This window comes from Parasteatoda tepidariorum, chromosome 2, assembly GCF_982258835.1.
Source record: "Parasteatoda tepidariorum strain Cologne lab strain chromosome 2, Ptep-v5.0, whole genome shotgun sequence".
Lineage (NCBI taxonomy): Eukaryota > Metazoa > Arthropoda > Arachnida > Araneae > Theridiidae > Parasteatoda > Parasteatoda tepidariorum.
This window is the reverse complement of record NC_141756.1, coordinates 61,393,660-61,407,172: the sequence shown is the minus strand read 5'-3', so window position 1 is coordinate 61,407,172 and position 13,513 is coordinate 61,393,660. Positions and strand designations below refer to the sequence as shown.

The 13,513-nt window shown below is 29.0% G+C and overlaps 1 protein-coding gene across 1 annotated transcript; it reads right to left on the bottom strand.

The window, feature by feature from the left end:
• Window positions 1-272: 272 nt before the first annotated feature.
• On the bottom strand, window positions 273-13,333 carry LOC107454813 (troponin I-like protein). The gene is made up of 7 exons (XM_043042534.3): window positions 13,174-13,333; window positions 12,475-12,598; window positions 10,382-10,482; window positions 5,963-6,006; window positions 5,723-5,767; window positions 4,353-4,461; window positions 273-673 (listed from the first exon to the last, which is right to left on the bottom strand). Exons 1-7 carry the CDS (start codon window positions 13,201-13,203, stop codon window positions 623-625), a joined length of 504 nt encoding a protein of 167 aa, XP_042898468.2. The 5' UTR covers window positions 13,204-13,333; the 3' UTR covers window positions 273-622.
• Window positions 13,334-13,513: the final 180 nt, after the last annotated feature.

The following is a 13,513-nucleotide window of genomic DNA, read 5'->3' as shown; positions in this document are numbered from 1 at the left end:
GATACATCATCGGTAAAATCCATTTTTACCGTAAAATATTATACCGTTATTTTTACAGTGATATTTATTTAATTAGAGTGTTGTAGTGATTTTACTGTAAAAAACATTTTTTGTTCCTTAACAAGTTTCGGTGAAACAGCATTTTACGGTGAGCTCCGGTACTTTTTACCGTAATTTGATCGGAATTTTTTACAGTTTAGGATCCCGTTACTGGAATGAGTATACTGCTAACTGTTAAAAACGGTAAGGTAATAAAAAGAAACGAAAAGTAATTTAAGTCAAGAAACATTGTCTTTATTCATACAATATGTAAATAAAAGTTGGCAAAATATTTTAGTCCTGTGAGCGAGCATATTAAGACTTTTCACATCAATGCCGAGCAACAGGTTACACAATTATTATCTACGGATTGTAAAAAATATCCAAGGCATACAACTGCATCAGAAAATCATTATTTTTTTACAGGAATCTTGCTTGTTTATAAATATATATTATAATCACATGAGTTCTTATACTGCCAGCATTGGATGTATGAACAGTTTTTTTACAGATTGGTTTTGATTGCCCAGGAAACATAATGTTATAAAATTTGGATTCATTAAAGTGGAACGTTGAGATCATCTCATTCCTCAACTTGCTCCTTCTTGGCTCCAAGGGCCCAGTCGGGTTTGGTCTAATGTACAAAAAGAAGCATAAATTAGTACAATTAACCAGCGTACTATATTAAATAAATAATGCTAAGAAACTGTAGTGGTAAGATATTACTTGACTAAAAAACTTCATTCGTTTCAAAAATATACAGATTGGAAAATAACAATTTACATGTTTCAAGTGCTCAAAAATAGGCACACATTTTCAAGACTAGTCAGACGTAAATAGGAAGAAACTAAGATTTAGAATATAAAACCTAAAGTTTCCAAGGAAAGATGGAAAGTAAAGGTGCCAAAGAAAAACTTCAGTGTTAACGACATTATTTCCTCACTATTCTTCAATAACTAGTGGATATGCTTTTAACCCTGACTGAACCCTCTTAGCTACAGGGATTTTTCTTGTTTTTTTTGTGATGTTTGTTTTTATTCTTTCTTGGTTACTGAGGTTTTTTCATTTTATTTATTACTTCATTTTCCATTTTTTCGTTGGCACCTTTACGTTTCACGATTCAATTCACTTTTGTTTCTTTTGATAGGTCTTGAAAATGGGCTCCTATTTTTGAGCGCTTAAAGCATGTCAACTGTTATTTCCAATCTGTATATTTTTGAAGCGAATGAAGTTTATTAATCAGGTAAGAGCACACTGTATATAATAATTACTTACAATATATTCTATGTAATTTCTAAGTTTTGCAAGGTAATTTTGACTTTCGATTGGAATTTTTTAAAATAGTATATAAATATTATTCTGCTGAAATGTAATTAAAATAACAAATTAATCTTGCATTTAAAAGGAATTTAGAAACATAAATAATAAATTTAAAACTAATAATATTTAAACTAATAATTCGAACATTTCGAACTAATAATTCGTTTACGTTATCAAATACTGAAATTTTATTGCAATTAAATTGAAAAATTTGATTCCAATTTTTATATTAATATACATAAAAAATATATGGGAATATATTTAAGAAATTTAAAAGCCATAAGCACTTACCTGTATTTAAGGGCATTCTTAGTGTTTGTTTATAGTGTTTAGTAGCTAGTATTGAACTTTTTATAAAAATTAATTTTAAAATATAAAAAATCTATATTTAGTAGCAAAGTGTCATTAAAAATTTCGGACAAATTTTATATCAAAAATATGCATACATATAATTTCAAAGAACAAATAGTAGCGTTCAAAAACACAAAAATATCAAAACAACAAAACACCACAAAAACACATACAAATATTCAAAAAAGCAAAAATATTTTTTCTGTAACTGCTTTTTTAGTAAAAAAGAAAAATTACTAAGCGATACAAAACAAAGGGTTAAAAATAACGGTTTTGTCAGCAGCAAATTTGTACAAACCCCGGCCCTTTAGCTATTTTAAATCTATTCTAATCTCTGAATGTGTGCTAAATTTCAAAAATCAATTCTTATTTAATCAAAAACTGAAGAAGTCCTAAATAGTATGGAATCTGTTCTACAGTTCAACTTCAACGTGGTAGCTGAAAACCGTCTTAAAAACCTTGCAAAAATGCCTAGTTTCCTTTCTTTAAAAACATTGTGGTAAAAAATAACGAAAATTGTATGCCGCGTTCGAAAAGTTAACCGTCGTGCTCAAAAATCTGCTTGAAATTCATTAAGAGATAGAAATGTTGCGGTTTGTTGAGTTCTGCTTAGAAAAATAAATATTTTTAATAACGAAAATCTAATTTGTCAAAGAATTGCGCTGCTTACTTTTTTATGTATAATGTTTTATTTTATAATTACCGTTGAACAGCCGACCGAATTTTGAGTGTACGACTACCAATTTTCAACTCCATAACCTTTTAATTTTCAACCCAATCCAGATGAAATAAGAACTTCTGGAACAAGAAGTGGGAGAAATTTACCTTCGTGGAGAACTTTTTGATAAAACTAACCCAAATTTGCGTAGTATGGAGAGAAAAACTACGAAAACTTCCCACAGTTAGCCTGACGACGCGTTGACTCTAACGCATGATCCATCTACACTGAGAACATTTTACGTCAGCACTGTGGTTGATACTAGCTAAGTGCAGAATTTGTATTGACCAGCCATCCCTGGGATTCGAACTTGGGTCACGTGATTGGGAGCCGAGGCTCTATCCCCTAAGCCCCCGTGGCTTGTGATGCTTACAGAAACGTTCTTAAACAGTGTTTCTAATGCATATCAGTTCATTAAAATTGAATACATAATCTTGCGATTTTCATCAGTTAGCACCGACCTTTATTTACGAACTTTGATTTGAACTTACGAACTTTATGTACTTGAGTTTGAATTTAAGTTATAATAAATTGAATAGTTTTCTAAACAGAACGTTGCGAAACTTACATTTCTATCTCATTTTATTTTTCTAAAAAAATTTATTCCGCAGTTATTTTTTGAACATCATGGCAATTAAAATTGAAATCGGCAATCTTTTTTTGTAAATATTTATTCGAAATATTCTTTTTTACTGTTGATAATTACACAATATTTCAATTTTTATGTATGTTCAAAATGTGTAAAGAGTTCATTGGACAATAACAATCACTGAATGGCACGAACACTGAAGGATCTCAACAATTCGATGGTGAAACAACAGTGGAGTTACTTGTTTGCCCATTCGGGGGCTTTTTTCTGTGGACGAAAAAACATACATATAGAATAGATTCACATTAAACGTATAGAAAATTATACATATAATGTGTTAATTTCTGTTTATCCAAACTGTGGACATTATGAAAGAGAAGAAAAAAAATAGGACAGAATATAAAGAGGATTCATTACGGTCTATGAAAATAATAGATTTGTAATTTATGTATTTTAAAAGCAAAGGATAATACATGAAAAGGCAAAAAAAGGGAAAAATCATGCATGGAACACGAAAAAGGAAAGGAGGTTAAAAAAATAGGATACATGTTTTTTTTTTATACAATACATTTAGAACAGTATTCAAAATAAAAACTTAATCAAATTAGGTAGCATAAAAGAGGAAAGTTTATGATAAAACTTCTAATTAAATTCTAATTAAAACATTGAATATTGAATTTAAGCATTAAATGTGCATTTCAAAAAAATAAATGTTTTATTCAAAACAAATTTTTGCTTAACTACTTAACTTATGAAAATAAATCATTAAAGTTTAAGAAGTAAGTTGTACAAAATTCAGCAAAGTTTTATTTTAAAAGCATTGTGTACCCAATTAAATAAATAAAGAATAATTTTTATTTTAATTATTCCACATTTATAAAATCATTAATACATTGTATCTATACGTTAATTGTTTTCAAGTAAATTTTTTTTAACATTTATAAAACTAAAAATAGTTACAGTACTTTAAGCTCCTCATTTAATGTCTTTATTTACACTTAGCCTAATCAAAAATTGAACTTATATATTGTACATATCTTATTCTAAAATCACAAAAAGAAATATTTAAATACTTAAAAAACAGAGTGTCTTATAGCTATTTCTCGTGAGGAAAAAAATTTAACTTTTTCCATATTTAATATTACTACTTATCAGTTACGTATTAAATTAAAATTACTGTAATGAAATATTTTAAATTGAAATGTATAAAATTCCTCGATACATCTGAGCTTGTTTTGTCTCCAACATATCATAAAAAAAGCTCTTTTTTGTTTAGCAAGGTGCTTGTAAACATTCAAAGCAATCTACATTCAACATTTATTAAGTTTACATTACCTCCTTGACATCTTCGTCAAGCTTGAATTTTGTTGATGGTCCAACAGATTTGAGGTTAGCTCTGAAGTCATTATCAGCCTTTTTAGCAGCGCGCATAAGTTTCTCAAACCTAAATGTGGAAAAATTCAACATAAATAAGCAAATAAACTCACTAATACATTCTTTCCGACGATCGGTCCCATAATAGTTTAATCAGAAAGCACAATTACCAGTAGATCATCAATGACAGCTGTCAGTGAGCAAGTGGATGATCACTTCTGATCTGACATCGAAGGAATTAAAAGTGCGTTAAACTACTCTACCTTAATATGTTTGAAATCACGTGCAGGTTAAGGAGGAGGAGCCCCCTCTCCAGAGAATCACAATTGTTATGACATATCTGTTACTACAGATCATCTTCTGGGATATTTTACGGACTGAGGAAAATAGCCCATGGTGCAGCTATAGTGCAATGGAAATTTAAAAAAAAACTACTACTACCATATTGTTCCTTTGGTAGCCAGAAGTTTTGTCTCTTTCCGTGTCTTGCCAATTACATTAAGTTTATTTATAACCATCCTTCGTAAAGTTGTTTTAAGCTTTTCTCTTTTTCTATTGCTTTGAGGGTTCTAATACACAACAGCTTTATTTTAAACTTCTCAGGTTTCTTGGAGAACATAACCATATCCTTGTACGATTCTTAATTTTATGTTTAATAGCTTCGTAGTTCTAAGAATTCCAGAGTTAATAATTTTGTGAAACCACTAAATAAATAAGAATTTTCTTAAACAGTTATTGATAAATGACATTTCTTTCAGCATTTTTTATTGCAGTGGCATATTTCTGATCCATAGTACAGATTTCATTTTGGCATTCAAAATTCTAATTTTCGGTCATAATGTATATTTTCAGATTTCTTGCAAAAAATTAACAAATTCATATCTGTTAATAGTTAAGCGTGTAAGCAGAAAAACTCAATCGAAGCTAGTTGCATCATTAACGAGGAAAATGAAAAGAAAAGCATATAAATATGCAAGTAAAAGAACATGAAATATGATGATAGAAAGTAGCTATTGAGTTTCACTTTAAGATGTTTCACTATATTTTGTTTAAAGGATTTCTCAAATATGTAAAAAAAGAGATGTTTTTCTGCAATTCGTTCTTAATCTGCTTAAGACTACTTATTTTACAAATTACTTTTTTTTCGCAATTTAAATTGATTTAATAATTTATATATAAATCGAACTCATTCCTCCTAACTTGACTTTATGAAACAAAAAGGTAATAGATAATATAAATTAGCAATATATTTTTTGCAATTCTTGCATACATAAACTCATAAGTTAAAAATATAAACATAAAAGTGCAACAATGTAAAAATGTCAACTCACTTTCCGTATTCGAATCGAGAAACTTTTTTGAGAGGTGGTTTGATGCTGAAAAAAAAGCATTCAAATTTAGTTTAGGGCTTTTTTTTTTACAAAGAAAAAAGACATTTGAAATGCAGTAACGATAAATAAGAAAATTTGAAATTTATTTTGGAATTTTAATTTAAATAAAGATTTCGAAATATATCTTTTGTTTTAAATTGAAAACGAGAATTTAAATAAGACGAAGAAGGAACAACTTACAATTTTCCTCTAAGGTCATTGACTTGCATGTTAAGTTCATTTATCTGAAAAACAATGATAATTATTGAAAGAAAATTAAAGAAACTTAGCAAATATTTTCTATTAGATGTTGATTATACATGATAATTATTAATATTCCTAATGATTTTTGATTTTTAAAACATTTATTATTTTGTATGATCTTATGATAACGGTTTCGAAGTTATTTGTTATTCCTAATGATTTTATGATTATGATTTCGATATCATTCGTTATACCGTATGATTTTATTATTATGATTTTGATATCACTTGTTATTCCTAACAATTTTGATGTCCTTTTGTTATTCTTTATGATTTTATGAAAAAGAAATAAAACATAAATTTTATTTTATGATGATCTCAATAATTTCTTACTCATAGTTTTTATTCATTTATTTTTAAGTTCATATGAAAAATTAAAATCAAAAACATTCTTATGGAAAGCTAATTTTAAGAAAGTTATTTATAAGGAAATATATTTTTCAATAAATTATCTTCACTTATGTTAATCGATATTTTAACTTTAAATGTATATTTTTTGAAAAATATGTTGATTAACATGCTTCTTTAATATTTGTTTATATAGCTTGTAACTAAGGTTTTTGTAAATCTAATTCATTTAAGGAATTCTTGATCTATTGCAAAATCTTAGCTTAATCATCCCAATATTTAAAATTCACAACATATTTATGAGTTTTTTTTTTTTTAATTTTTAAGTTTATCTCAGTAAATATGAGAAATATACGAATATAATGCTTTGTTTATTCAATGCATTTCGTCAAAATTAAATATTAAATAGAAAAATGTTAAGAAACATTATAAGTTCCGCAGTTATCAAATCTTACCAATGCTAAAACTTATGCACATTAAGTTTCATGGACATGTTAATTTTTATAAAATTTGTAAAACATATTAAATAATGACCATTTAAGCTTACACTTAAAATGAAATTAATGCTAAAATAGTAATTATGAGTTTATAAATTTAAAAACACAGTCAAAGGCTGGAAAAATTTAATAACTTATATTTATTTTAAAAACAGCGTGAAAATAGCCAAATAATAACGATACTTTTTTCTGTTTTAGTAAATTGAAATTTTGACTGAAAAATTGAATTGAGTTTAGTAAATTGAAATTAAGGAGACTTTTTTATAACTATAGTATTATTTTAACTATAGTGATACGGAACATAATATTTGTAATACTGAACCTTTATAACATACGACCATGTATGTTGAAGTACAAAGTGAGTATTTAGGTATGCTAAATATACCATGGTACTACTCGTTTACTTTTTGTCTCTCATTTATAAGATGTTCTTCAGAACTTGTCAGTTCACTACTTTCAAATTAATCATGGAGACTCATTCAGTTATACAAAACTTTCAGTACAAATCTCATTTAAGTTCATTTTTACAACTTTATTACGAAATATAGTATTTAGGAGATAACTTTCAGAGGAAAATATTATAGCTGCTAATATTTAAAAATAGAAAACTATTTTTTACTGTTCGCAAGGGCAAAACTTAAATTATTCGTGGAATCGGGAGCGGAGCTCAATATCGGCCAATAAGAATATTTCATTGGCAATTCGAAATGTGATCAAACGAATACTCCTGTTTATTTTGTATCGATTTAAAGCCTAAATACTTTAATTGCAATTGATATTTCCACCAACTCTTTGAGATTGCAAAAAAAAATGCCCAGCAAAACTAAATAATAACAAACCAGCGTCTGGTGAAAGTAAAATCACCAAACAGGATCTCGCCCAAGCAGAATATAAATGAGAATAAATTACTAGCTTGGGAAACCACGTGGGACATAATTTAGAGTCAATGAAATATTCCTCAGCATTATTACATGTAGACAGAGTATGAAGGTAAAGTATTCCATTTCGCAACAGCCTGTAGTAGCCCAAGGTAGTCATGGAAATTAGGGCTCCCCAATTTTGTGACCAACGTCATGATTATGGGATAACGGCAATTATGCCCAAGCCGCCATTTTTAAAAGACAGCTGGTACCTCCACATCAGAAGCTAAATGGGCTTCAAGGCACCACTGGGGGATTGAACCTCGATTCTTCACAAGTTCTCAATTATGTTCAGCTTTAACCGATGAGTCATTGCGGCTCATGTATACATGTGGGGATGGAGCCCTAATTCTTTACGAGTTCTCAATTCTGTTCTGCTTTAACCGATGAGTGATCGCGGCTGATGTAGACATGTGGGGATTGAGTCCCAATTCTTCACGAGTTCTCAATTCTGTTTTGCTTTAACCTATGAGTCATCGCGGCTGATGTATGCATGTGGGGATTGAGCCCCAGTTCTCCACGAGTTCTCAATTCTGTTCTGCTTTAACCGATGAGTCATCGCGGCTCATGTAGACATGTGGGGATTGAACCCCAATTCTTCACGAGTTCTCAATTATGTTCAGCTTTAATCGATGAGTCATCGCGGTTCGTGTAGACATGTTTGGATTGAACCCTATTCTACACGAGTTTTCAATTCTGTTCTGCTTTAACCAATGAGCCACCACGGCTTATGTAGACATGAGAAAATTGAATCCCAATTCTTCACAAGTTCTCAACTCTGTTCTGCTTTAATCGATGAGCCATCACCGCTCAAGTAGACAGAATACCATCAAAGAATCAGTATTTCTTGTAGAACTTTTATCGTGTGAGATTGCATCCGAGAATAAGGCAATTGTTAAACCATAAAGCAGATAATTAGCCTTCCGATAGTAGGAAAAATTTTAATTAATGTTTTATAACTGAATTATATCGATATTTTAGAGAACGTAGTGAGAGTTATCCAGTATTAAACTCACGATTAATTTTTGACGTTTGTAATTTTCGTTCAATTGCTGTTAATCTTTGAGATAGACAAATACTGAAATACAAATAACTGACCTTGTACTCTTTGTGTCTGACTTCGTATTCCATATCATACTTGGCACTCTCCAAAGTAAGAATGCGTTCATGTAATTCTTTGCAGATTTGCATTAGTTCGGCTACAAAAAGCGAGGGAATGGTGGAAAAAGCAAAACATAATTAACGCAGTTAAAATAAGCCATTTACAGAGCATGCCATAATAACTAAATGCTTGAACATACACTAAGACCAACAAATAAACGAATGAAGCATTGGGAAAAGGAAGGGAGGCAAAAAATTAACGGTAAGATTCTCGTGAAGATGTATCATTTGAATGATAGCTAATAACTAAAGTCATAAACTTTGCATAATACCCCCGAGATTGCAAATCATTGTGGAATAAAAATTTCAAATTTTCAAAAAAATTTTACGTAATGTATTTGTTATCATTTCTTAAAAAAAGTTTTCATTGCCAAAATTGTGTCACTGACAGAATTTCAAAAAGTTATTCAATAGTTATGGTTGAGTGGAGCAAATTTATTTATTTTGATTTCTTATTAACGCACTGTTGTTATAATATCAAAGAAATTGTGATGATAGTTGTTCTCTTTTTCATTTGACACTTTTTGAAAGAATTAACTTTTTAATGGAAATTTTTATAACTTCTTCAAGAACAATCATCCAATGTTTGTTTGTTTTTTTTTGCACTTTTAGTAAAACATACAATTTACTTTGCAATATTTTTCAATGGTTTATTTTTAGCTTTTGTGAAGATTTTTAACGTCAGCATACGGCTTTATCTTCAGCGCGACCATTTTAAGTTAAATAAATGATAGTATAATAAGGTTTAGTCAAATATTACAATTGAAAATATTTTCAAAACTATTTTCCTTTCGAAGTAAATTTTAAAAAATAAAACAGTATTGATATTTGTCAAGCGTCTTTGAAATTTTATCCATTTTTATGATCATTGATATCATTAGAGCAATTCATGAAAAGTAAGTGCTTAAATATAAAAAAGAAAGAGCATATTTGAATTTATCCAAATATCCTATTTGAAGAGCATATTTGAATTGAACTAAGCCAAATTATACAAATAAAAACTATTTAGTAAATGTTCTGTTCTGGCTATAACTGATACTATAAAAAAGCATTTGCATCGTTTTTTGCCTTAGTTAGTAGCTTAATCTCGGAAGCAAAATAGCGAGACATCTTAATATAACAAAAACAAAAAGTCATTCCAAAATAACAAAATATTGTTAGTTTGCAAAAAATATTACTCACAAAACTTTGATAAAACAAACAAAGTTTATGAATAAACGGCACAAAAGGGTAAAATAACATCAGCTACAAAAAAAAGAACGAAACAAAAATGCCATTCATTATCAGCTCAAAAAATTCAGACCATCTCAGCGATGTTTGTAAACACTAAAAAAGCGTGAGTTGGCGTAGCTTCTCCTTTTTTTTCATTCCGATATTATATAAGAGCAAAAATGTAAAAAAAAAAGTGTTTCTCATTGAATGTCGCCATACCACAAACTCCTTCTGTCTAACTGCGTATTCCAAATCATATTTAGCGTCTTCTAGCTTCACAATCCGTTGATGATATTCCTTGCAGATGGCCTGAAGGGCAGCTACAGCCCGCCGAGATAGATCGCGAGTATCAGGATGAAGGAGAAGGAAATGCAGGAAGGGAAGTACAAAAAAAAAGAGGAAAAAGGGAAGAAAAGGAAACATTATCCTCAAAATGAGTTTCAAGGAAAAAGACAGTATTTAACAGTAATACTTTATTTTGTCAAATATTTTTGAAAAGTATAACTAATAAATTATTTTTAACCGCTGTTGTTTTAAATAAAACATTTGCACACAAGCCGCCTTACCCCCCCCCCCACCACGACAAGCTGCACTAAAAATTTACGGATCAAATTACAGTATAAAATACCGGAACTTTGGGTTCATCATCATAAAATCCATTTTTACTGCAAAAAAAGTGCATCGAAATTTTATAGAAATATTTATTTAATTAAAATAATTCAGCTATTTTGTGGTATTTATTAGTGTAAAATTATGGTCAATTAGATTTTTTGTTCCTTAACATGTTTCGGTAAAAATGGATTATACGGTAAAAATTGCCTGCATCCAGATTGTTCGTATTTTTTACAGTAATTTTTTACAGTGTAAAATCTCTACAATTTTGAAACAAGTGGCACAACGGTGGCAATAGCATAAGTATGTTGCGCACCAGCCAACTTTACTTCCCAGGGCAGCACGCAACCGTCGATCTGAAGCTGGGTCGGCTTCAAACCACTGACTGGAGATAGATTGAAGGGCCTGACTAGAGATTAGATCTTTTAAAGGAAAGCTCTAAGTCTTAAGCACCGCTCCATCGCGAATCCTATTTTTGAAATACTAATTTGTAAGATTTTTACAAACTTTTACCAAATTTTTTCTCATTCCTTTTCAAAATATTTGACAATATAAATTTTTGGGGGAAAACCAAAGCTCAAATTTTAATCTAACACTAAAAAATAAAAATTTTGTTCCTATTTAAAATGAACGCTGAAAATGTAAAAACATGCTGTATAAACTCGTAGATTAAATAAGTATTTTAATTTCTTATTCTTGTAATATTCAGCATAAGAAAATATGCCTACATGCTTAAAACTTCTAGATTTTCAGCATTTTCCTTTTATTTTTAAAATTAATTTTCAAAAGCCTTTGGTTCCCCCAATATATATAACACACAATTAAGTTTCTATTCTCTATTATAACATAGAGCAAAATAAATTTGCATACACAAATAAAATTTGCTTCATACTTTGAACTTGCAAATACTATGTTTATTAATTAAGAAACATGGAAGATTTACTAATTTTCTGAGTTCTTCTGAAAAAGTGAATAAAATAAAATAGTAACAGTCTATATATACGACTAAACAATGCATGCAGAAAATAATTTCAAACAAAAAAACAAATCCCTAAATAATAAACATTAAGAAAAATATTTAAAACATCATTTAAAAATAACTTCAAAAAAGGCAATGAAATAACTTTAAAAAATACGAATTACTAAACTTGAAACATGACATAAAAACAAATTAACATTGTCGCCGAATCCACAACATTTACACTTAAACTAAAAAAATATTACAAAACAACATATAGGCATGCATCAGAGATTATATTTCTTAAAACTACATTTATTTCACATTTGTAAATTGCTGATCATAAATTCAAAAATAAACTATCAAAACTAAAATAAATAATTTGTTTTAAAATTTAAGCAAAGAAATTTTTAAAAAAAAAAAATTTTCCAAAATTCATTTGAAGTATGTATATTAATATCTTCATATAAATTCACTCCACTTATCGAAATCTTGTCATAATTCCACAAATTCAAATTTTATTAAAGCTTACTATATACTTCATACCTATTTATCATGGAACAAATAGTTTTTAAACAAAGTTTCATCGTTTCCTAAACCTTAAAGAACATAATAAGTTCTTTAATTCATCTAAGAAATAATATCAAATATTTGCATATTATCTTTTTAATGCAATCTAAATTATTAATTAATTAGATGTTAATAAATTATATTTTTAAATTGTTAATGTGTTCAGCGTTACCTTCATTGATTCCATCTAAGTTCTTAGAAGGCCCACATCGTTCGGCAATTGTCCTTTTCCTTTCTTCGGCTTTTCTTTCTTGTTCTTTCTTTAATTCCTCGGCGGCTTTTTTCCTCAAGAGTGTCTAGAAAGAATAAAATATGTTTTCAGAATTGCTCGCATAATAGATACAAAAAAAATAATAATAAATAAGTTGCCCAAGAGTCGGGAGGCTCAGGGCAGTAGTACCCAATTTTTTCGACTATGGCACCCTAAAAGATTCTTCCGTTAGGCGGAACCCTGACTTGAGATTATGTGATATAGTAGTCAGAAAAACCAATTTCACCAATTGTATAGTAATAAATCAGCTGTAATGTAATAATGCCTAGCTTTTTAAATGGTTTATAAATTTCCGAAATATAGAATTATATTATTAAACTTAATTCGAGATTAAATGGAAATTATTTTATTTTTTATAGCTTTTGCAGTTATGTAGACTTTTCTACATCTTTTAAATATACTGCTACTATGTACAATTTTCCACATCTTTTCAGTCATTCTTAGTAACCTTTGATGCTGTTTACAATAATTATGTATAGACATGTTGCATCGGTTCAAGCAAAAGGTTTTTCAAGTTTCAATTGAGAGTTTAAGAAAATGAAAACTAAGTAAAATCAGTTACATTTAGAAAAGAAGAAATTTTTTCTATTAAAGACTTACCCTCAACTTCTTCTTACGGGTAGGTGTCATGAAACCTCGTTTGCCGCCACCTTTCTTGGCTTGAGCTGCGGCCTCTAACCGGGCCCGCACCTCAGCCTTCTTTTTGTCCTTCTCAGCCTGTATTCTCTTCTGGTCCTGTTTAAAATAAAATATTTTAAAATGAAAAAATATTTTAATATAAAATATTTTAAAATAAATGTTTTATACTGAATAGAAAAGTTGGAAATTATAAAATATTTTAATAAATAATAGCATACTTACATCGCTTTATTATCAGGAAGCCAGCAGCAGTTCATAGAAAGAAAACAAGTAACCCATGTTAGATAATTAGAATAACAAG